The sequence below is a fragment of the Rattus rattus genome, chromosome 14 (assembly GCF_011064425.1).
Source record: "Rattus rattus isolate New Zealand chromosome 14, Rrattus_CSIRO_v1, whole genome shotgun sequence".
Lineage (NCBI taxonomy): Eukaryota > Metazoa > Chordata > Mammalia > Rodentia > Muridae > Rattus > Rattus rattus.
The window spans coordinates 33,001,905-33,028,066 of NC_046167.1; the positions used below are offsets into that span (position 1 = coordinate 33,001,905).

General features: G+C 40.4%; 1 protein-coding gene and 1 pseudogene across 3 annotated transcripts in view; both read right to left on the reverse strand.

Moving 5' to 3' along the window:
• Hecw1 (HECT, C2 and WW domain containing E3 ubiquitin protein ligase 1) overlaps window positions 1-26,162 on the reverse strand; it is a 367,055-nt gene that overhangs the window by 44,820 nt on the left and 296,073 nt on the right. For all 3 annotated transcript variants that reach the window (XM_032884399.1, XM_032884397.1, XM_032884396.1), the window contains 5 exons: window positions 14,470-14,553; window positions 13,559-13,668; window positions 11,679-11,799; window positions 10,877-10,990; window positions 10,014-10,166 (listed from right to left, as the gene is read on the reverse strand). In XM_032884399.1, coding sequence (XP_032740290.1) covers window positions 10,014-10,166; window positions 10,877-10,990; window positions 11,679-11,799; window positions 13,559-13,668; window positions 14,470-14,553 — 582 coding nt within the window. The remainder of the gene's footprint in view (window positions 1-10,013; window positions 10,167-10,876; window positions 10,991-11,678; window positions 11,800-13,558; window positions 13,669-14,469; window positions 14,554-26,162) is intronic.
• LOC116883894 lies at window positions 8,158-9,582 on the reverse strand (annotated as a pseudogene).

Here is a 26,162-nt window from a genome sequence, read left to right on the forward strand (position 1 = left end):
TAATAATATCAGTTAACCAAATCGTACAATCAGAAATGATGACTCCATTCCATCTTTTAAATCCCCTTTGATCTCGACAGTCACTGAACCTGTTATCTAAACTTCTCTCATGGTGTGTGAGGAACATTTTTTTCCCATCAAAGTTAGCTCAATAAGAGTCCTTTTCCTCCCACTTTGCAACAATCATATCAGAGTGTGAAGTACAGCTCTCACCAGTGGGATGAGGGCCAAGTTACTGCCTACCCCATGGAAAAAAGCTAGATGCTATTTTGGCCACATGTGCTGGCTAGGCTGGCTTGGACCCCTTAAACGAGAGAGAGAGAGAGAGAGAGACTGACTTTCTCTTTGGTCACTTGTTTATTTGGGGACACCAAGAATGCTCATATAGAACCCTGTATGCTATGCAGGGTCTGTGCAGCCATGTGATCAGTGAGGGAAACAAGCAATCCTGTAATTATAATAATAATCGCTATATTATGATACTGGTAGATTAGGTGTAATAGATGCATTTTTGACTCTGACTTAAAATATGTTAAAGCTATGATTGGAACACAATCCCATTGTAATAATAATATATATTTTTTTTCAGGCTAATACATATGTATAGCACTTAAGATAATGTATTGTAACTGTTGGAGTATATACTCCTCATACTGATTTTATTAATCATTCCATTTGTTTACATCTCAAATGATATCCCACTTCCCGGTTACTCCTCCACCCATCCCTTCTCACCCCCTCTTCCCTCCCCCTCCCCCCTCCCCTTTGCCTATATGAGGGTACTCAACCACCCCCTTCCCCCCTCCAGTATCCCCCTATGCTGGTGCATCAAACCTCCCTGGAACTATGGGCCTCCCCTCTCATTGCTGCCAGGCAAGGCCTTGCTCTGATACATATGTGTCCTGGAGCCATGGGTCCCTCTAGATACACTCCTTGGTTGGTGGTCTAGGCTCTGGGAGAACTGGGTGGTCAGGCCAGCCTATGTTGTTCTTCTTATGGGGTTGCAATCTTCTTCTGTTCCTTCAGTCCTTCCGATAGTTCCCCAACCAGGTTCCCTGAGCTCAGTCTGATGGTTGGCTCTAAGCATCCACATCTGCATTGGTCAGTTGCAGGCTGGACCTCCCATGGAACCACCATATCAGATTCCTGACAGTAAGTATATCTTGATCACAGCCACAGTGTTGGGTTTGGTGTCTGCAGACATGATGGATCCCCAGGTGGGGCAGTCCCCTGATAGACCTTCCTTCAATCTATGTTCCATTATTTATCCCTGTTCTTCCTTTGGTGGTGGTCTCTACACATTTTATCTACCCTCATTTTCCGGTTGGGTTCTGAGAGTCATTCACTTCCCTGGTGTCTGGGACCCTCCAGGTCTTACTGATATTTGAGAGAAGAGATTTTTCTCATTTCACTTTTGTGATCTAACATACAGTACACACAGTGGATAGTTGTTAAATTAGTGAAGCTTTTCCTCACAAGCCTATCATTGTTCTATATGATATGACACTTCACCTAAAATTTCATTTTTTGTTGATAATTTCAACTCAAGAACCTCTGAGACACTTCAAATTTTATGCCTACAAATTAATAAAGGAAATTGAGTGATTACATACAGTGTAATTTATATGTTATGCTATAAGTTATAACATTACTATTAGAAGATAAACTTCCTGAATGGAACATATATGAGAGATGGCAAGTAATTATTGGCATCAGTTTAATACTTTTCATAGTGAGTTGTCTGTTCTGCCTGTCCCTTGTTGGAATAAATATCCTAATTTCTTTCTCATAGCCTCCACCATTCACTTCTCAAGATTCATAGGAAAGGGGGAGAGAAAAAGGGAAGTTTCAAGTTTCATTCTGTTCTTGTCCTGAGAACTTGTGTGAAGGAAAATACAGTAGTGTTATAAAGAGATAAATGAAAGACTAGATTAGGAGGATTAAAAGGAAGGGTGAAGGGAGGACAAAATAAAGGAAGGGATATGGAGAGGGACAACTAACATTAAGGCCTTTTGAAAAGCCTACTGTGGAAGCTTTCTAAACATATCTACAGGTAACTTATATGAAGTCACTATATAATAGTTTATTCATGTTTGTTTGCTCTTGTTTTATCTTATGTTATTGTTTTTAAATGTTTGTTTTCTGATGAGAAACAAAAAGGGTGTGGATTTGCATGGGAGGGAAGGTATGATCTTGGAGGAGTTGGTAGCAGGAAACCTTAACCTGAATATTTTATATAAAAAAATCCATTTTCAATAAAAAAACTAGAAAATACAAAAGAGCAAACAAAACAAAAATGTGTTTTATGAAAAAATTGTAAATAAACTGTATTAAAAATTTAAAGTGGGGTTGGGGATTTAGCTCAGTGGTAGAGCGCTTGCCTAGCAAGTGCAAGGCCCTGGGTTCGGTCCCCAGCTCCGAAAAAAAGAAAAAAGAAAAAGAAAAAAAAATTAAAGTATTCTCTTAGACTCTGAATGACCTCTGATCAGGCTCTTCTGGCTTTCATGGTCTCTGTTGATTAGTCTGATGTAATTCTGATAGGTTGGCCTTTGTATGTTACTTGGCCCTTTTTCCTTGCAGCTCTCCATATTCTTTCTTTGTTCTATGTGTTTAGTGTTTTGATTATTATGTTATGAGAAGATTTTTATTTCTTTTTTCTCTTTTCTTTCTTTCTTTCTTTTTTTTTCTTGGTGTTCTATAGCCTTCTTGTACCTTTATGGCTACCTCTTTCTTTAGGTTGAATAAATTCAGGGATTTCTACCTTTCCTTTCCTCTTATCAATCCTTCTTTCTTATGTAAAAGGGAAGGGGGTGGAAGAGAAAGGGGGGATATAGTATATTATAGAAGTTAAAGAAATAGACAAATAGGGACAGGTTAGCAAATTTACTTTTAAACAAAATATTACATAGATATATCTTATATTGGTAGAAATCTTTGTAATTGATACAAGGTTGAAGTTGTAGTCTCTTACATCGATATAGAATTTATTTAAGGTTTTCATTGGTATGAATTTTTATTGATATAAAATTGGGATTAATATTGTTACTCTCATATAGGCATTGTGCCTATACAACACATTGAAGAATACAAGGCTTAGACCCAGTCCTATAACTGCGATTATAAAGTGATTTTAGATGATTAAGCAATGAAAGTATAAGGGCCAGAGAGCAAAGTCAAGGTTCTGAGTAATTAAAAGGATGTTTTTGAGAATTTCAATTAGAAATGGCTGAGAGTATCAAGGCTTAACAGTTCAGAAATGCTTTGCATAGATAGTCCTCAAACACATCAGAAGTCCACCGAATATAATGTTTAAGGACATTTCTTTATTAAAAATAATTTGACTAGAGACTTGTCTGCTCCTGACAGCACCCTTCTTGGATTCTAAGAAGAAATTGAGCATCAGTGGAGTTGCTCCAACTGTGGTGAGACAGCCACTAGGCAAGAATTGCCTCAATTCATCTACAGACAAAATACTGTCCAGAAAAAAAGACAGACTATGTAGAATAGTCAATTGATAATATCTGCCAATACATGGTAATCAGCCCTTCAACACTGTACATTACAAAGCTCTGTCAGATGATCCTGGGCCAAAAGGCTGAAGACTGATGCACCAATGTTTTGAGGAGTGAGGGACTGTCCAGGTGATCAGCAGTCTCTATTAATTGGCTAAGTTTTGGGAGCCATGTTTTGTGCTTCTCATATTTCAGGTAATATTAGTTGTTCTTGGCTTTCTGACAGAGTTGAAGACTGGTTGAAACCCAAGCTGTTTAGAGTTGAGAAAGATGATATAGACTTAAGATGATATACAATCTAAACCAGTACATAAGTCAGGTGTAGAATTATAAGTCTTTCAAGTTAGGATAGATGACAGAGTGCTTTATTGATGGACTGGGTGTTAAGTGTGTCTTATACTTTATAGAATGGTAATAGTGGTACTCAATTTATATCTGGGGGAAAAAGCCTTTTAACTGGAAACAAAGGAAAATGTGGGTTGCTCTGATGCTGTTTGTATTTGATGCTAATTACGCTTTCCCAAGAGGGGCTGCTAGGACGAAGAGAGAAGCACGTATTCAGGTGACTTCATGAGAACTTTCTCTCCATTTTAACTTTAGAGACAAGAGCCAGTGATTGGGCAGGGGAAGGGAAGGTGGAGCTGAAGAGTTGGGGAGGGGAGAGAGAGAAGAGAGGAAGAGGAGGTGGAAGGAAGATGGAGCTGAAGCATGTGGTCTAGAGAAGCTACAAGTTCTAAGGGATCTCACAGTTGGGGACTAGAGTACAGTGGTACACTGGCAGTATAGTGGTGGATCTGCCCAAACTAGGCATGCAGCTTGTACTCATGTAAAGCAAAGGATCTAGTCAATGAGAAAAACTGGCAACCTCCAGATTTGGAAAAAAATCTTTCTAACCCCACATCTGATAGAGGGCTAATACCCTATATATATATGTGTATATATATACGTATATATATGTATATATATATATATATATATATATATATATATATATATATATAAAACCTCAAGAAGCTAACTACCAAAAACTAAACAACCCAATCAAAACTGAGAACTTAACAACAGAGGAATCTTGAATGGCTGAGAAGCAACTTAAGCAATGTTCAAAGTCTGTAATGATCAGAGAAATGCAAATCAAAACGACCCTGAGATTCTACCTTACACCAATCAGAATGGCCAAGATCAAGACCTCAGATGACAACACATGTTGTTGAGGTTGTGGAGAAAAAGAAACAATTCTCCATTTCTGGTGAGATTGCAAACTGGTACAACCACTCTGGAAATCAAACTGAAGGTTCCATAGAAAACTGGAAATAGATCTACATGAAGTCTCAGCAATGCCACTCTTGAGAATATACCCAAAAGATTCCCACCATGTCACAGGGGCACATGCTCCACTATGCTTATAGTGGCCTTATTTGTGATAGCCAGAAGCTGGAAACAACCCAGATGTCCCACAACAGAAGAATGGATACAGATAATGTGGTTCATTTACACAATGGAATACTACTCAGCTATTAAGAATGAGGACATCTTCATACCAACCTGTAGGATGATGTCACAGGTGAGGCAGGTACAGGATAGAAGGAGGCCTGTCATTGGAGGAGAAGGAAGGATGGGTGGGAGAGAAGTTTGAAGGAAGAGGAGGAGACTAGGGGAGGAGGAGGAAACAGGGCGGAGGAGAGGGGCTGAGAAGCCGTGGCAGGACAAGATGGCAGGTGATGTTAAGATTCTGTTCTGTGTATTTACAGGTTATTATTAATGTTCTCAAGGGGTAGATGGTACCGGGATTTGTATGTTTAAGTGGGCAATTATATCTTACCAATTGGGTCAAAGATTATTGTGTTGTGTGTTCTTTTATGTGAGGGTTTGAGTGTAAGAAAGTGTGTGGCTGGGATGTGTTTCCGCCAAGATATCTAGCAGATATCTTGGGACACCGAGGTGTAGACCCAGCGGGGTAAAAGACACCATTACTCTTTATTATTTTTATATTTTTACAACAACACCAAGCAACCAGAGCTCCCATGGACTAAACCACCATCCAAAGAGTACACATGGACAGACCCATGGCTTCAGCTGCATATGTAGCAGAGGATGGCCTTGTTGGGTACCAATGTGAGGAGAAGTCCTTGGTCCTGCCAAGGCTGGACCCCCCAGTGTAGGGGAATGTCAGTGGAGGAAGGGGGTGGTTGGGGTGGGGGAAAACCCTCATAAAAGAAGGGAGAGGGGGGATGGGATAAGGGGCTTATGTCTGGGAAACTGGGAAAGGGAATAATATTTGAATATAAATTTAAAAATCCAATAATAAAAAAAATAGAATGAGGACATCCCTCAGGCAAATAGATGGACTAGAAAGTATCATCCTGAGTGAGGTAACTCAGACCCAATAGGACATGCATGGTATGTTCTCACTAATAAGTGGATATTAGCCAAGAAACAAAAACAAACCCCAAAAAAACTAAGTACAGAATACCCAAGAGACAGTCCACAGAACTCAAAAAGATCAATTGAAGGGCCCAAGTGAGGACACCTCAGTCCCACTTGGGACAGAAAAGAAAGCAACCACAAGGGGGGATGGAGGGAGGACTTGGGAGGGAATGAGGACCAGGGATGACTGGGAGAGGGGAACATGATCTGGTATTGGGCGGGAGAAAAAGACTGAAGCCTTGAGGGCCAGCAGAAAGAATGGAAATAGTGACCTCAGGAGGAAGGAGGTCCAGAATGTACCAGAGATCTTAGAGGTGAGAGACTCCCAGGACTCAAAGAGGGGGGACCCTAAATGAAAAGCCCTACAGTGAGGAGAGGGAACTTGTTGAGCCCACCTCCAGCAGAAAGACAGGGCATTAAGTGAGGGATGGGGTTGCCATCCCACAGTCAAAACTCTGACCCCTAATTCTTCCTGTCTGAAAGAACTGCAGGGATGGAAATGGAGAAGAGCCTGAGGGAAAAAGTTCATCGACAGGCCCAAAGTGGGGTCCAGCTCAAGGGGAGGCCCCAAGGCCTGACACCATTACTGAGGCTATGGGGGCTCACAAAAAGGGACCTACCATGACTGCCCTTTGAAAGGCCCAAAAAGCAGCTAAAAGAGTCAGATACAGATATGTGCACCCAACCAATGAACAGAAGCTGCTGACCCTTCTGGTTGAATTAGGGAAAATCTGGAGGACGCTGAGGAGGAAGGTGATCCTGTAGGAGGAACAGCAGTCTCAATTAATCTGGACGCCTAAGATTTTTCAGACATCGGATCACCAACCAGGTAGCATACACCAGCTGAGATGAGGCCCCCCAACTCATACACAGCAGAGGACTCCTGGATCTGGGTTCAGACAGAGAAGATGCACCTAACCCTCCAGAGACTGGAGGCCCCAGGGAGTGCAGAGGTCTTGTGGGGTTGGTTTGGGTGGGGACATCCTCGTGGAGACAGGGGTGTGGGGAGGAGGTATAGGATGTGGAACAGTTGGAGGGTGGACCAGGAGGGTAATAAAATCTGGAGTGTAAAAAAGAAATTTTTAAAAAATCAGGTTTGGTTATTAAGTTGACAAGGAGTAGACCATCTTTCGCTCTAAATTTGTTTTACCTGGTATTTTGTCACAACGGTGTGAAAAATAACAAATACATCTAAGAATTCTCAATAGATTGATTTAAGAATAGTATAAATGAGCTGCTTCCAAAAGGAGTGGTGTTAGCCATCTCTAGAACCCAAAGAGGATCAATGAGATCAATGAGATATTCAGGTTAGGTCTAGCATGATGCAGCTCTCTGCAACTAAGAACTCTACATAGATTTCTGGAGCCATCAACAACAGTAGGTTCTGAGCCCACAAAGCCACACAGAACTGACAGACCCTGATTTTTATACACACATTCATAATAGTTAATATAATTCCTTGTTAGAAGTCAATAAAAACAACGCCGAATTTTCAGATCAGATGAATGCTTGGAAGTCACCTGACTCAGGAAGTTTACGTTATGTTAAGATAAATCCAATGCTAAAGGCATACTGGTTCAAGGTAAGAGCATTTTAAAACCATGAATACCTCTGAGATGCATCCAGTGGCACATGTGTGGTGTCTGTAAAATTATCAATATTTATGATCTATGTCTTCTCAGAGTATTTTAAGTAGGCATTATTCTATCTTATATCAATTGACAGTTATAATATCGATGTCTTTCATTCTCTGTAATTTCTTTCATTCTCTGTAATGATTAGTATTTTTTATTACTATTTAAGACCTGTATTAACAGGTGCTTGCAGTTTGTTGACTTTTTTGAAAAAAATCAAGTTGCAAACTTTATTACAAATTAAAAATGAAGTTCTTAAAAAAATCTCAACTTGACCAGATATGAAACAATTTAAAAACCGTTAAAGATGCATTGAGAAAAAACAGGCCTTTTTTTTTCTTAAAAAACATGTTTGTCATTACCAAAAAGAGACATCTTTAGGTTAAAAATAAAAAAAATTAAAAAAAAACCCTTTGCTGCATAGATAATGCAGATAGCTCTAGTGGATCTGGTCAATGGGCCAAAAGCAAGCACTTAAGGTCTTCAGCTCCAATCTTTGTTCCTTTCTTATTGCTGGAATTTCATAATCATTTCTTCTTGTTGGATGACCAAATCGGATGATGGAAGAGATGGTGAGCCCACATTTACTCAGCCTGGCAATCCTCAGTGGACGAATTCTCAGCTGGTGGATCAGCTGCTTTTGTCTCCTTGCCATCTTGTGGTTTAGGGTTCTCTGGGTGTCTGCATCAGTGATTGAAGTTGCAACGATACCAATGTTGAGGTGACTGCTGACCTTGAGTCTCATCTCCTTGATTTTCTTTATCCTCTTCATTGCCATTCTCTAGGTTGTCTTTGACCAGAAGAGCCCCTGTGAAATCGTGGTCTGTAACCCCAATACATATTCTGTCTTACTGGTCTACCTTGCTTTCCTGCACCCTGGTGGTCAGCACCCTCCATCACATCTCCTTGCACAAGAGGGTTGGAATACTGTGGTCGATGTGCATAGGGTCTCTGCATGTAATAAGGTGGGAACCTTTCACCTCTGCGATAGGGACAGTGTTGGGTCCTGGCCTTCAGGGTGCTTTTCAATCCCCCATTTCTTTTCCCCACTCTCACTATTCTGGTAATTTTGCTGGTAATTGTGTGGAGGACCCTTATAACATGGACAGCATCTATACTAATAATAATACGGTCTGCTGTATATTTACTGCCTTGAACTGTAACTCCACCAGGGCCTGTACCATTTGCTGCCTTCGCACCCTTTTCTCCTTCAACTCCACAGTCTCTCCATCTCCTACACTGCGAAGGTACTTCCTGGGGGTTGTTCTTCTTTATGACAGTCTGGTGTACAAAGGTGTCTTCCTTGGTGTCATTCCTATTGATGAAAACGTAGCCATTCCTTACATTAAACCATGTTACTATTCCCAAAACCTTCATGGCAATGACCTTCTTGTCCCTGCTGGTGGGCGCTGTAATGTGAGGTCGCCTGGCCACCACTACCCACACTGCTGCCAGTGGAACTGGGCTTGGTGTCAAGACTGGGGGCAAGGGGGGTGGCTAGCGGCTGGATCTCAGCCTGCTGCTCATGGTTGCAGTGATGGTGACTGGGGCTGGCGGCGAGGGCTGTGTCTGGTGTGATGGTAATTAGGCTGGCGGCTGCGGTGGGGCTCTCAGGTCTCTGGGGTCCACTCTCCGATTAGTATTCTTTTTTTTCTGATTTTTTTTTTATTGAATAGTTTATGTATTAACATTTCAAATGTTATCCCCTTTCCGGCTCCCCTCTCTCCCATTCTCCCTCCCTCTGCTTCTATGAGGATGCTCCCCCTCCCACCCACCCACTCCCACCTCAACACTCTGGCATTCCCCTACACTGGGGAAATGAGCCTTCATAGGACCAAGGGCTTCTCCTCCTATTGATGCCAGACAATGCCATCCTCTGCTACATATGTGACTGGAGCCCCCCTCCCCCCACCCCCATGTGTACTCTTGTCACAGGAGGAAATACAGGGACAAAGAGTGGGACAGAGACCGAAGGAAAGGCCATCCCGAGACTGTCCCACCTGGCCCATCTCATGTGCAGCCACCAAACCCAGTCACTATTGCTGATGCCAAGAAGTGCTTGCTGACAGAAGCCTGATATGGATGTCTACCAGAGCCTTACTGATACAGATAAACCATCTGTTAGATGCTTGCAGCTAACTGTCAGACTGAGGACAGGGACCCCAATGGCGGAGTTAGAGAAAGGACTGAAGGAGCTGAAGGGGTTTTCAATCCCATAAGAAGAGCAACAATATTAACCAACCAGATTTCCCAGGGACTAAGCCAAAACACAAGTAGTATTCTTGCTTCTATGGGTGTTAACTTAGGATCTTGACTCCTGGGATCCATCTATTCCTGGCTAAGTGCTCCAAAGGCAGTTTTTCTAAAGAAACATTTCTTACTTTTGACTCAAAAAGACAATAAATTTTAAATAGGAGAAAGTAAACATTGGAGACCTTACCATTCGAGATAATTTTCTACAAACGCCGACATGGGGCTGATCTGGACTGTGTAAGTGTCATTTGCAGAATACTCAAAGAGTCCATAGTAAGGGTTGAAGAGCTCCTGAGACAACAGGAAGAAGAACTCTCGAGAAGGGCCACTGTAGTCCAGCCTGCAAAGGAAGCACAGGCCCAGGAAGTTCAGTTTTGTGATAGATTTTTATACAGGTCCTAGTGAGGGGTTTCAGGTTTGGGGCCTGAGAAGCAGCAAGGAGGCTCTCCTCTTCGCAGGGAACTCCAGGTGGAAGTACCAACTTAGAGAAGGCGATATTGGTTTGGGGGTACTTTTTAACCAAACGTCTACAAATGAACTCTGAAGACAACTGTATTTAAACTTTCCCCCTTTCAACTATCAAGTGTCTATAAGATAAAGCACACAGCTGGCCCATTGCAAACAGGGTCTTGTTGTGGGAGCATAAGAAAAATTTCCTACAAAAATGTGCGTGCGTGCGTCCGTGCGTGCGTGTGTGTGTGTGGTGTGTTCATACAAGCATACAAGCTCATTTCATTTGCCTTTAAGGTAGTTGAATTGCACACTTAGGTAACTAATGAAGTCACAGAAAGCACACGAAAACTATGGTATATAATTTGATATATTCATTTTGGAGTGAAGATTTTCTTTTCTTTTTTCTTTCTCTTTAAAGAGGAAGAAGCCTAACACTTGAGAATGCCTGGGGAGAGGAAAGCTAACGAAGAGTTTATGCTTAGAGCCACTTTAGGCCAATGGTTTGTAGCCACCCTATTCTTTCCTGAGAGACATTGCCTCTCATTCCTGGGATTTGATTTCCCCACAGCGATCTATACGAAGCTCCTGGTGCCTCACCCCTCCTCTCCAACAAAGGTGATGTAGAGCTTGTTTCTCTGGAGCTCCTTCCGAGAGTATGCCATCACCTGATTGAAGGTCCCCTCCAACAAGTGGTCTCGACGGATGATGAGCCTGAGAATGAAAGGCACAGTGAATGGAAGCAGTGACATCGGGTGCTGAGCACTGCAGTCAATCGTGAGCACTCATTATTACAGCTTCACTCATTAGCTTCCAGAATGACAGGGAAAGCCAAGACAGGTTCCGTCAGCTTGATACTGGGTTTGACACATTCAAAATGCTGCACTCAAAGAACACATGCATGCTTATCACTGGACACACCCAACTGTATTTGAAATTATTCTTCTGTTAAGTGATATCATGTGTCTTAGGCTAGGAGGTAGCTTAAGTTAGGATTTAAAATCTGAGCTCAGCTGTTCAATTAAAATAATAAACCCCTGGGGCAGGTAACACTGGTTTTACTTGGACTTCATTGCAAAGCTGCAAAGAGTTCACAAAAATTGCCTTACTCTTACATTCCTCTTACATGAATGGAAATATAAGGTTTTAGCTTGGATTAAGGGTGTCTGTTTTCTGGAAAGGTCTGCTGTTGATGCTGTGTACCTCTTTGTCTTAAATATATAGTTGTTTTTTTCCTCTCCATCCCTGTCTTCTCCCTTGCAATTACTTGCGCATTATTCTTTTTCTTCTCCAATTTTCTAATTTTCCTACTCATCCCTTTCAGGACATAGTGTTGCCATATCAATCTATTCAACATTCAAGCGAACGTCCCTTAATTTAGAGCCTGGTACTAGGTACTCACTTAATTTTACCCGGACCCTGCCCAAATCCTTTGGCTTCCAGTTTTCGGTAGAAATTGCGGAGCTTAGCTTCAAAATCCCTTCGGTATGGCGAAGGGGCCCTGGCACTGGCTCTCTGTAAACCTGTAGAGAGAAGCACAGGGAGACAGTCATGACTTTTCATTCAGAAACAACCGTGCAGGGTGACAGCAGAGCCACAGAAGCATGTCCCTAGCCTTAGTGGCCATCTCTAAGAAATCCCTTTTATTGACGCCATGCAACAACTTGTATATTAAACAAAAGTAAAAAAGCAAAGAGAAAAGTGGATCCTGATCAGACTGTATATTTTCCACTTTAATTATTCAAGAGTTTTTCTATTAAAAGCACCTCCATGAGAATTGCCTTGACTTGCTCATTTCTTTGGGTAATCAAAAGTACTAACATAAAACAAACTAAAGAAAAGTTTTCTTATAAGTTGATATTAAAAAGCAACTGAATGTAGAATGAGACAAGAGGACCTTAGCATGTATAATGTCTCGTGATTCTATACTGATACTGATGCTGAGAGGAGAAACATGCTTATATGCTAGGGTTTTATATTAAATCAACATTTCATGAATTGTGTAACTGGATGTGGAAGCTTGTGGAAATTTTTTCTGAACACAACATAACCAAAAGTTAATCCGAAACCAAATGAGTCCTCAGTATGTCTGATGGAGCTCTCCTGTACTCCATGCAACCTTATTGCAGCTTTGGTCTGAACACACTACATGTATTATTTACACTGTGCATGTTGCCATGGCATGTGATGCCAATGAACACTGCCCGAGCACCTCAGCTTAGCTTGGAGACTCCTGCATGATATGAGTCATTACAGAAGACAAACACTTTTTAGTGCTTTCCTCCTGCCATTCCTCAGCATATAAACATCAAAGCTGACGTCTTTGGGTTGAGTTGGCTTAGAGTGCTTGATTTTAAAAAGCCTTGTTTGAGTTTCATTTTAAGACAAATCAATGAATATGGGTTTAGGATTAGAACAGAATTTCCAACAGTTTCTGAAATAGCCATAAATATTCTTCTGTGGTATGTATTTGTATAAAGCAACATTCTCAGAAGGGACACATATAAGACCAAAATATTAGACAAATCTGAAGAACATTGAAGATACTGTATGATCCACAGTACCAAATAGTCCACATTTAATTATTTTTCTTAAAATAAACAAGACATCATTACTATGCAAGCTTTCTTTTGCCCGTAATAAATGACTTTGAAATGGACCAGCCATTAGGGTGCAATGCTAGGTTTAGGTGGGGATCCAGCTCTATAAGGGACCAGACAGTAAATATTTTAGCCTTTTAAGGTAATACAGTCTTGCTAGTATTGTTCATATCTACTGCTCTAAATATGAAATATCCCACAGAAAATACAAATATAACCAAGCATGGGCAGATTTATTAGAATCATTACTTAGAGATACTGAGATTTGATTTTATTGTTCAGTTGAGCAGGATGACATACTCTTAAATCTCAGTATCTGGGAGGCTCTCCCAATATAACCATGAGCTTTAGGCTAGCCTGGGATAGTTATTAGAACATATCTCATTTTCTTTCTCAAACATTTAGAAAAATAAACAAGTCCCATTGTAGCTTGGGCAACCTATAAAAACAGGTAGCAGTTTAGTTTGTCAATACCTGATTTACAGTGTACTTTTGATTAGGATGAGGAGAGAGAGAGAGCACACACACACACACACACACACACACACACACACACAGAGAGAGAGAGAGAGAGAGAGAGAGAGAGAGAGAGAGAGAGAGAGAGAGAACTGTTTTGTATTTTTTCAATTGGTGTAAACACACAGGACAACTTAGGTGACACTAGGCCAGAATTCCATGTTACCTGGGGAGTTCTGGGGTGAGGAACAGGGTGAACAGCGGGGAGAGAAGCTATATCCAGGGTGGAAGGCAGATTGCAGGGGGACATAGGACATGATCTCTTCTTCAAAGAGACTGTAAAAGTTAAAAAGAGGAAAGTTAGTTGCCTCTCTCCCCATGAGAAAATATACATAGACTTTGTAAGAGCAGCTAGGATTCCCCACTTGCAAATTCGCTGGTTCTTTAACCCTTTATTAGCCCTACAACAAAGTCTCTGTTCCCCAATTGGTTCTTGACTTGTCAGAAAAGAAAGCCCAGTGCCAATAGCTGGATGGAAGGTACAAGCAGGACTTCTGGGTCTCAGGAGGAAAATGCAGACACAAGGAAGGAGAGAGGGTTTTTTTCTGCCATGGTTTGGAGGAAGAAAATGCAGCAACCATGGGAGGTTCAGGTGTGGGGGGAAGGGAGCTGGGCCTATAGGTGGGTGGCCAAGGATGTTTGACAGGAACTAGATGGGACTGGCCACTAAAGTTTAGGGCAGATTGAGAGATGGAGATAATAAGTTGGTAAGGGTATGCTTTTCCAGGCGGGAGATGTCAGGACTGAGCAATTGTGCCAAGAAGGCAAGTTATAGAGGAACAACCTGTGTATGTGTCTTTTTCCTCAGATTCAAGAGAAGCTGAGAGGGAGCTGAAAGCACAGTCTCAGATCCAGGAGCAAAAGTGGTAGCATAAAACTGCACATAACAGATCCCAATGCTCTTGTAATACATCTAACAATATGGATGCACAGTAAGGGCTGTCAATCAAGGACAGAAGCTCTGCTTCTATTATCTTCTAGAGCATATGTTTGATTCTCATCCTTTTCAGGCTGGCTCCAATCCCTTCTCCAACCTCTTCACTGTAGCTTTTCAAGGTCTCAGGTCCAAACTCTTACCTTAGCAAAATGACTAGATCTGCATCACAGGACAATTTCTCAAGTCCATGATTGCCCTCTGTCCGAATGTAATGGATTTTCTCCCTAGAATAAAGTTGAAAGGAAAATGAGTATTACATACAACTCAAAAGCTAGGGAATGAATAAATCATTTTAGATTTATTTTTATCTCTTCTTGCAACATGGCTAACAGCATTCCTCTGATATCTGGTGCATTTCATAGTACTCAAAGGTCATCTTTGAATTCCTAGGATCTTTGCAAGGGAGGGCTCCATCTGAGACTCACCTAGTTCTGAAGATGGGCATAGCAAGGTCAGAGTCTGCTTGAGAAGGGAAGACCGCAGTAAAGCTAGGGGGAACTGTAAAAAGACCTCTCTTGGCTCAAGCTATAGTGGAAGCCATGAGAGGACAAAGTGAAATCTGTCTCTAGGGAAAATCTTCCTGCCTGATAGAAAGTGTATAATACCACAACAGGAGCAGAGGGGGCCTTAGAGCTTTAGAATGACGAGGACATCCAGGTTTAGTCAAAGCATAGATCTTAGTCTGTCTTGGTTCAGTTACAGGTTACTCATTCTGATCTCCAACTCTAATCTGAAAAATTACATTAAGTAAGTCTAAGGTAAGAAGTATTGATTTTGCTCAAATTGACTTTTCAATTTGCTTTCCCGATAATAGCAACACCAGTAATCACTCTATATATGCATGCTTTTTTTTCTCTCTCTTTTTTTTTTTTTTTTTTTGGTTCTTTTTTTTTTTTGGAGCTGGGGGCCGAACCCAGGGCCTTGCGCTTTCTAGGCAAGCGCTCTACCACTGAGCTAAATCCCCAACCCCTATGCATGCTTTAAATAAGTTAAATTTGCTTTTTTTTTTTTAACAGCTCAATTTAGGGAAAATTTAAGGATTGGATTTATTTTTAAATATTTAAATTTTTAATTAAATTTGTATTTTTATATCAGGTGAGGTGCAATTAAAAATAATTAAAAATGGAAATATGAAGCTATCACATATACCCTTCACTTGGTTTACCCCAGCAGGGACTAATGCCAGTGCAAAGTTGTTCTCTCTTTGACAGAAGCTCCAAATATATGGGCATTTTATTTAAGCTTTTTTTCATAGTTGACCATTACATTTATTGGTCTTACTTATGCGTCATGAGTAAGTGGTTACCTGAAGGACCATGGGAGACTCCAGAACAGCTGCACTGGAAGCATGGGTGATGTCTTCCCTACAGACTAATAAATGAAGTCTCCTTTTCCTAGTTTCCCCCACCCTATATATTCGAGGCCCTCTCTGAAACCCTGAGGCTACATGCATTAGGGTAGAATTGCATGCAAATGACTGGGAGAAGAGACTGGATGCATCCTTCTTGGTGGGAATGTCAACAGTCTAATATGTAATGGACTCTGGCAAGTAGACATGGCTGATCTTATGAAGGTGTACAGTGTGGTTCAGAAGACAGAACCATACACAGCATAGCTCTACAAAAGGACTTCATTCCTAATAGCCTCAAACTGGTAGTAAAACAAATGTCCATCAACAAATGAATGGACATTTAAGTCCATTTCATGTTATAACAACATAATCCTGAAGCCCGATCATGTGTAAATGAGCCTTTTCCACACATGTATCTAAAACTTAAGATTCAGAATCTAAAGATGAAGATTCAGTGTTTGTCTTAACAGTGATTTCTTTTGCTTAAAATAATTTCCAGGTTTACTCATTTCCTTTCAATGTCATGTTTCCATTTTTTATGGTCAAATATAATTCTGTTGTATGTATGTATCAGTTTTTCTTTAGTCACTCATCTATTGATGACCATATAGGCAGAGTCTATTTCTTAGCTGTTTACAGCACAACAGTAAACATTAAGCTTTTAATTTAATGTCTTTATTTTTTTTTTGAGAATTTCATATGTGACTACTGTACTTAGACCATTTCTACCACTATCTTTCCCCCACTCAAATATCTCTCATACATTCCCACTCTCTCTAAAACTGAAGACTTCTTTCTATAATTATTATTGTAGGATAGAGATTTTTTTTAAAAGGTAAGGACAACCTTTGGGGGCTCTTTAAAATATGAAAGATGTTGCTGAACAGAGGCATGACTTAGGGTCCACCCTCATTTGAGATAAAATACTACTGCAGTAATTATTATAACCAAAACCCAGGGATGTTCATAGTGGCTTCTCTAACTGGAGTTTAGAAAATAAAATAGATGGGTCTACGTATGTTTTAGGGAGTAACAGAAGCCCAACTCCTTAACTCTCTACCTAAAAATACCTATGATACAGGTAAGTATGTCAGTGTATAAATATGTATATATAGTTTAAGTGGAATTTTCTCCTCTGGGATGACAATTCCCCCTCTGAGAACCAAAGACCATTTCATACCAGCTTCCCAAACCAGGCATAGAGGCCCTTGTTTGAGTTGTTGGTCAGGATTTTCCAAGAGTCTCCTAAAGTATTATAGGCTATTGCTACTGCCCTTGGTTCCTTTGCAGAGTTGCAAGGTAAACTCCTATTGCTGAAGACACCCTGTGTTTAAGATTAGGGACTAGAGGACCCTGAGGTTGATCTGATCTGAAAGCTTCTAAAGAAGGAAACCAACCAGAAGGCACCATGCAAGCTTCCAAAGCAGGGAAGTGACTAATGGTCCTACCCAGCTATGATGCCCACGAACCACAACAACAACCATCATGGCATGATGACCCTAAGGATATACAGTAGGGCCATGGGTCACTTATACCTTAGTGGTAACCAACAGCTGTATAATTGAACTTAGGATCTGCTCAACAAGAGGAAAACACGATGGGACAATCAATGGAGTGAAAAGGAAGCCCACAGAATGGGAGAGAAACTGACAAATATACAAATATCTGATAGAGGATCAATATTAGAATCTATAAAGAACTTAATTAGTAAGAACCAAAATGACTCATTTAAAACATGAGTCTGGAACATGAACAAAGAATTCTCAAAAGAAGGAAGATAAAGATAAGGGATTTCTTTTAAAATTGTTTATCATCCTAGAAATAAGGGAAGTTGGTAATCAAAACTATGAGAGATTGTTATAGGTCCAGGACCCTCAAGACCAAGTTCTCAACACAAAAGGAGATTTATTTGGGGAGGGACATAGGGAAAGGAATAAGTAAAAAGAACAGGAGGTAGAGGATGAGAGGGAGGGGATGGAACAAGAGTGGGGGGAGGGGTATTAAGGACAAAGAACTGCCTCTGAATAGAGAGGAGACAGATGTGACCCATAAAACAGTGTATAAAGGTAAAAGGGGAAACTCCATGTTAGGACGAGGTGTTTAATTTTAGTTGGGAATGTTAATTAGGTGAGCCAAAGAGGGTTTTGATTGCTGGACTTCAATACTTTGATAGCGGGACCTTGGCTGTCAGCCTTGGTAGTGAGCTTTAGGAATGAAATCTAATAGATGTTTAGCAAGGCAGAGAGAGGGAACTAGGGAGAAAGGCAAGGCCTCAAACAGCCATGTTCAAGTTGGTCAGAGTTTCTTCAAAAAACGACTTTGAAATTTTATCTTACTCCAGTCAGAATAGCACAGATCAAGAAAACAACGAAGAACAAATGCTGGAGGGAACGTAAAGAAACGGAAGCTATTATCTACTGTTGGTGGATCGAAAACTGGTACAACCACCCTTGAAATCATGTGTAGAATTCGCAGAAAGCTAAAAATGAACCCACCCTATAACACAGCTGTATACCATGCCTGGCTGGATATCATGCTGCTCCGATACTTAATCATGTTCATATCTGCTTATTCACAATAACTAGGAAATGGGAACAGCCCACTGTCCTTCAACTGACACATGGCTAATGACAATGTGATACATATATACTATAGAGTTCTATTTATCTTTGAAGAAAAATAAAACCTTAAAACTTTTAGGTAAATACTTGAAACTAGAAAAGATCATATTGAATGAGGTAACGCAGAGCCAGAAAGACGAATGTTACATGTTCTCGCCCCCTGACCCCTGGCATTTCACTTGAGGTTCCTAGCACTAAACCTTCACATGTGAGTATATATCCTTAGCAGTGGCAGAAACCAGGAAAGTGAAAAGGGACAATTTGTGGGGCAAGAGTGAGCAAAGAAGGGGAGGGAGGATTTTGTTAGCCAGAGGGGTAGAGGATACTACAGGAAACTCACACAATTGACTCTTCTGGCTCCTATAATTCTTCCTCTGCTTCTTCTACAGGATTCCTCAAGCTCCAGTGTTTGGCTGACAACATTACAATTTTACTAGTTAGCTTTTTATTTTAAAATATATCTGAACAGGGACCTAGGAACAGTCAGGGGCAGGATCCTTCGGGTTTCTGCCTGTGCTGAGAGCTGAAAGCCAGTCACCAGGAGTGACTACATACCTGAGAGCAGAGGTAAGACCAACTTTTCTGCCTCAAGCAACCCGACTGGAGACTTCGGGTCACACAACCCCAGGAACGGTATTCTGTTCCCAGATCCAGCTGAAAGAAAACAGGTCTACAAGAGTGCTGGAACACAGGGTTCCAGGGGGGTCATGCCACTGTCAGAGACAGCAAGACAAACTAACACCAGAGACAACCTGATGGCAGGAAGCAAGCACAGGAACCTAAGCAACAGAAACCAAGATGACTTGGCAACATCAGAGCCCAGTTCTCCCACCAAAGCAATTACTGGATATCCAAACACACCGGAAAAGCTATATTTGGACATAAAATCACATCTCATGATGATGATAGAGGACTTTAAGAAGGACATGAACAACTCCCTTAAAGAAATGCAGGACAATACAAGTAAACAAGTAGAAGCTCTTAAAGAGGAAACACAAATTTCCTTGAAAGAACTACAGGAAAACACAACCAAACAGGTGAAGGAATTAAATAAAACCATTCAGGATTTAAATATGAAAATAGAAACAATAAAGAAAGCACCAAGAGAGACAACCCTGGAGATAGAAAACCTAGGAAAGAGATCAGGAGTCATAGATGCAAGCATCTCCAACAGAATACAAGAGATAGAAGAGAGAATCTCAGGGGCAGAAGATACCATAGAAAACATTGACACAAGAGTCAAAGATAATGTAAAATGCAAAAAGCACCTAACCCAAAACATCCAGGAAATGTAGGACACAGTGAGATCAAACCTAAGGATAATAGGTATAGAAGAGAGTGAAGACTCCCAACTTAAAGGGCTAGCAAATATCTTCAACAAAATTATAGAAGAAAAGTTCCCGAATTTAAATAAAGAGATACCCACAATCATACAAGAAGCCTACAGAACTTGAAATAGATTGGACCAGAAGGCCTATATTCAACAAAACTGAAAAATGTGGAGGAAATGAACAATTCTCTAGACAAATACCAGGTACCAAGGTTAAATCAGGAACAGATAAACCAGCTAAACAGTCCCATGACTCCTAAAGAAATAGAAGGAGTTATTAAAACTCTCCCACCCAAGAGAGGAGAGGGTGAGAAGCCATGGCAGGTGATGTTAAGATTCTGCTCTGTGTATTTACAGGTTGTTATTAATGCTCCTAAGGGATGGATGGTAGCGGGCTTTGTATGTTTAAGTGGGCAGTTATATCTTATCAATTGGATCTAAGATTATTGTGTTGTGTGTTCTTTTATGTGAGGGTTTGAGTGTAGGAAAGTGTGTGGCTGGGATGTGTTTCCACCAAGATATCCAGCAAATATCTTGGGGTACTGAGGTCCTGGACCTAGCAGGGCAAAAGACAACTATACTTTTATTATTTATTATATTTTTACAACAACAGATGGCGAACCAATGTGATGGACAAGAATCCAGTAGTAATTCTAAGAGTTGAGAGAAAGGTTTTTATTTTCTAAGTAAGAGGAGGCCAGTGCCATGTTAAGTCGCGTGATATCTCAAGGGCTGGAATTCAAACAAAGAAATGGGGAAGCCACCTGGGCTGGTAGGCTGTAGGTCCCCTGCTGTGTGAGAAATAATGGCAGCTCAGAGAGTTAGAGATTAAAAGCTGCTTTTTAAAGAAAGTTGTTTAGGAAGTCTTTCAGGATACTCATATTCTTTTTAACGTGGGCTCCACAGGAATTTTGGGTTGAAATCCTAGTTAGACAAGCTACTTCTTAATTACAGGTATTATTAAAAGGAGATTGAGTTTGTTTTTAGAAAGAAGAGAGTAAAGAGATTACCTGAATCAGGTGGGGCTTTTCATCCATGGTTCAGAACTTAGGGAAAAATTGGTCACTAACTCAATGTAGAGAGTTGTGATAAATGTCTGTAACGCCAGGGAGAGTGAATGAAGACATATATTATAGAAGTTATTAAGGTTAAATAAAAATCTGTGGCTCCGGGTAGAGAGCTTAACAGATTGAGATATTTTGGGCAAAAGTCCTGGTTTGATATGTTGCTTATTGATATTGGAATTGATAGAAGGTATTTGGTTTGTTTTATGAATTACCCCTCTAAAGGCCATATGGCTCGTTGATGCCGGCTAGCGAGGGTTTGTGGTTACTTTTGATATTTACCACAACAGGAAGCTCAAATTCTCTTAACGAAGGCTCCACGGGAATTTTGGGTTCATTTCCTGATATCACAGAGTACAAAAGCCTATCAGGCTCATTGTTTAGCTTACTTCCTTTTTTAAAAATTGTTTAGTTTTCATGATGGGTGTGACTTTGAGGTTTTTGGTTATATTATTACTCTGGGAGAGAGTGCAAGATACAAGCTCTTCTGGTTTCAGACTAAGGAACACAGTATTTTGGGAGAAAGATTTTGTCTTTGTGCTTTTAAAAAGTGTGCTTAGGCTCTGGAAACCTCACAGAGTCATACTGATCAGATTTGATAGAGGTAGACTGCCTGAAAAATTGATTCAGGAGAATCAAACAAAAAGATATCTTGATTCTATACTTTTGTCTTGAGAGTTGTATTTTACAGAGTGTGCCTACTTGGAATCCTGGTCTCAAGGACTTTCAGCTGGGTTCAGTCAGGACACATCGGCTACAGCATTTGCTTCATTCTTCCTACCCCCTACCCCCAAGGATATCTCAACGCCCATGTACAGCTTGAAGAAGTTATGGAGGAGTCGTCGCCCCAATTCCCTGGACTTTGGGGGGGGGGTGCTGAAAGTGGTTATTCTAAAGTTGTTTTTATGAGGAATTTAAAATTGGTTGTAATTTAACAGGGAGGAATTAGCTAGATTGAATTGTACAGTCATAATCTCATTTGGTAACTAAGCTTAAATCACATCTTTGTTTGGGTATAGAATTTATTTGTCAAAAAAGTTTAAAAGTACAAGGTTTAGAGCCAGTCCTTCTATTGTTGTCATTACAAACTTCTGAGTTGATTACACCCGTGAGTTAAGATTCAAATAGCAAAGTCATGGCTCTGAGTTTGTGAGAGTACTTTCAAGATAAAATTTAGGATATGGAGACAACAGTTCAGATTACCTTATATAGATAGAGGGTTTTCAAAAACATCAGAAATCCACAAAATTTGAGATTTAAAATTATTTATCTTTTGTTGAGACATATCTGCTCCTAACAGTTCCCCTTTGGTGGATTTAATGAAGAATTTGAACATCTCTACCTCCAGGCGAGGCAATATTTTGTGGCTAGGCAGCCACTGTACAAAACTGTCTATTTCATCTGCAGACTAATACTGTCCAGAAAAGGACAAATTATACAGAATAGTTGACTGATAAACTCTGCCAAGACAGGGTGATCAGCCCTTCAAAATTTGCATTTCAAGAGTCTGTCAGTTGATTTTGGGCCAGAAGGCTGAAGACTTGTGCTCACATGTTGCTAACAGGGGACTATGCTAGTGGAGATTTGTCTCTACAACCTCTCAGTTATAGAAGCCTTATTAGGCTTCCTATGTGTATAGATATTTGTATAAATCATTCTCAGATTTCTGACAGGGTTGAAGACTGATTATAGTCTCATAGCCTATCAGGCTGTTTAACTCTGAATATACATATTTTATTGGATAGTTATCAGATAATATACAAGCTAGCCAAGATATAATATAGATTTTAAGCCTTTCTTAAGCTGGAATGAATAACTAAATGTTCTGTTTAACTGATATAGTAATGGACTGGGTGTTGAGTATATCATATGCTTTATAAATTGTAGAATGGTAATAATTGTATTCAATTTATATATAAGTGAAAAAGACCTTTTTTTTTTTTTATTAACTTGAGTATTTCTTATATACATTTCGTTATTCCTTTCCGGTTTCCGGCAAACATCCCCCCCCCCCCCTTCCTTATGGGTGTTCCTCCCCCTCCCCATTGCCGCCTCCCCCAACAGTCTAGTTCACTGGGGTTCAGTCTTAGGACCCAGGGCTGGTGCTCTTACTAGGATATTCATTGCTACCTATGAGGTCAGAGTCCAGGGTCAGTCCATGTATAGTCTTTAGGTAGTGGCTTAGTCCCTGGAAGCTTTGTTGCTTGGTATTGTTGTACATATGGGGTCTCGAGCCCCTTCAAGCTCTTCCAGTTCTTTCTCTGATTCCTTCAACGGGGTCCTATTCTCAGTTCAGTGGTTTGCTGCTGGCATTCGCCTCTGTATTTGCTGTATTCTGGCTGTGTCTCTCAGGAGCGATCTACATCCGGCTCCTGTCGGCCTGCACTTCTTTGCTTCATCCATCTTGTCTAATTGGGTGGCTGTATATGTATGGGCCACATGAGGCAGGCTCTGAATGGGTGTTCCTTCAGTCTCTGTTTTAATCGTGAAAAGACCTTTTAACTGGACAAAAAGGGGGAAATGCTGTGGTTTGCCCTGAAGTTATCTGTATTTTGATGCTAATTCCACTGCCCCAAGGACAGCTGCCTAGTCACTGTACTCAGGAATCAGGCGACTTCACCAGAAACTTCTCCCCATTGAATTTGTAAAGTATAGGTGAGGGGCAGGTACAGGATAGAAGGAGGCCGGTCATTGGAGGAGAAGGAAGGATGGGTGGGAGAGAAGTTTGAAAGAAGAGGAGGAGACTAGAAAGAAAGGAGAAGAGACAGAGGAGAGGGTGAGAAGCCATGGCAGGTGGTGTTAAGATTCCTAAGGGATGGATGGTACCAGGCTTTGTATGTTTAAGTGGGCAATTATATCATATCAATTGGATCTAAAAAAAAGTCTTCCATCCAAAAAGAACCCAGGAACAGATGGGGTTAGTGCAGAATTCTATCAGATCTTCCTAGAAAACCTCATGCCAATACTGTCCAAACTATTTCACAAAATAGAAACAGGAGGACCACTACCGAATTCCTTCTGTGAAGCCACAATTATGCTTCTACCTAAACCACACAAAGACCCAACACAGAAAGAATACTTCAGACCAATTTTCTTTATGAATATCGATGCAAAAATACTCAATAAAATTCTTGCAAACCGAATTCAAGAACACACCAAAATGATTATGCATCATGATCAAGTAGGCCTCATCCCAGGGATGCAGGGATGGTTAAATATATGGGAATCCATCAACATAATCCACTATATAAGCAAACTCAAAGAAAAAAACCCACATGATCATATATATCATTTTATACTGAGAAAGCATTTGACAAAATTCAACACCACTTCTTGATAAAAGTTCTGGAAAGATCAGGAATTCAAGGCCCATACCTAAACATAGTTAAAGCAAAATACAGCAAACCAGTAGCCAACATTAAATTAGATGGAGAGAAACTAGAAGCAATTCCACTAAAATCAGGGACAAGACAAGGCTGCCCACTCTCTCCCTACTTATTCAATATAGTACTGAAGTCCTAGCCAGAGCAATCAGACAACAAAAGGAGGTGAAAGGGATACAAATTGGAAAGAAAGAAGTCAAAATATCACTATTTGCAGATGATATGATGGTATACTTAAGTGATTCCAAAAGTTCCAGTAGAGAACTACTAAATCTGATAAACAACTTCAGCAAAGTAGCTGGGTATAAAATTAACAAATCGCTAGTCTTCCTCTATTCAAAGTATAAACAGGCTGAGAAAGAAATTAGGGAAATGAGTCTTCACAATAGTCCCTAATAACATAAAATATCTCCGTGTGACTCTAACCAAGCTTGTGAAAGATGTGTATGACAAGAACTTCAAGTCTCTAAAGAAAGAACTTGAAGAAGATCTCACAAGATGGAAAGACCTCCCATGCTTCTGGATTGGCAGGATTAATATAGTAAAAATGGCCATTTCCCCAAAAGCAATCTACAGATTCCATGTAATCCCCACCAAAATTCCAACTCAATTCTAAATAGTTTGAAAGAGCAATTTGTAAACTCATTTGGAATAACAAAAAACCCAGGATAGTGAAAACTATTTTCAACAATAAGAGAGCATCTGGGGGAATCACCATCTTTGACCTCAAGCAGTATTACAGAGCAATAATGATAAAAAGCTGTATGGTATTGGTATAGAGACAGACAGATAGATCAGTAGAATAGAATTGAAGACTTAGAAATGAACCCTCACACCTATGGTCACTTGTTCTTTGACAAAGGAGCCAAAACCATCCAATGGAAAAAAAGACAGCATTTTCAACAAATGGTGCTGGTTCAACTGGAGGGCAGCATGTAGAAGAATGCAGATTGATCCATTCTTATCACCTTGTACAAAGCTTAAGTCCAAGTGGATCAAGGACCTCTACATCAAACCAGATACACTCAAACTAATAGAAGAAAGAATGGGGAAGAACCTTGAACACATGGCCACTGGGGAAAATTTACTAAACAGAACACGAATGGCTTATGCTATAAGATTAGGAATTGACAAATGGGACCTCATAAAACTGCAAAGCTTATGTAAGGCAAAGGACACTGTCATTAGGACAAATCGGTAACCAACAGATTGAGAAAAGGTCTTTACAAATCCTACATTTGATAGCGGACTAATATCCAAAATATACAAAAAGTTAACTTCTTATATGATTGTAGGTAACTCAAGAAGTTAGACTTTAGAGAGCCAAATAACCCTATTAACATGGGGTACAGAGCTAAACAAAGAATTCACAGCTGAAGAATATTGAATGGCTGAGAAGTACCTAAAGAAATGTTCAACATCCTTAGTCATCATGGAAATGCAAATCAAAACAACTTGAAATTCCACCTCACACCAGTCAGAATGGCTAAGATCAAAAACTTAGGTGACAGCAGATGCTGGCAAGGATGTGGAGAAATGGGAAAACTCCTCCATTGTTGGTGGGATTGCAAGCTAGTACAACCACTGTGGAAATACAATCTGGAGATTCCTCAGAAAATTGGACATTGCACTACCTGAGGACCCAGCTATACTTCTTCCTTGGCATATACCCAAAAGATGCTCCAACATACAACAAAGACCCATACTCCATGTTCATAGCAGCATTATTTATAATAGCCAGAAACTGGAAAGAACCCAGATGCCTGTCAACAGAGGAGTGGATAGAGAAAATGTGGTACATCTACACAATGGAGTACTACTCAGCAATAAAAAACAATGACTTCATGAAATTCATAGGCAAATGGATGGAACTAGAAAATATCATCTTGCGTGAGGTAACCCAATCACAGAAAAACACACATAGTATACACTCACTATTAAATGGATATTAGCTCAAAAGCTCTGGTTACCCAAGATACAATCCACAGACCAAATGAAGTTCAAGAAGAAGGATGACCAAAGTGAAGATGCTTCAGTCCTTCTTAAAAGGGGGAACAAAAGTATTCATAGGAGGGGTTATGGAG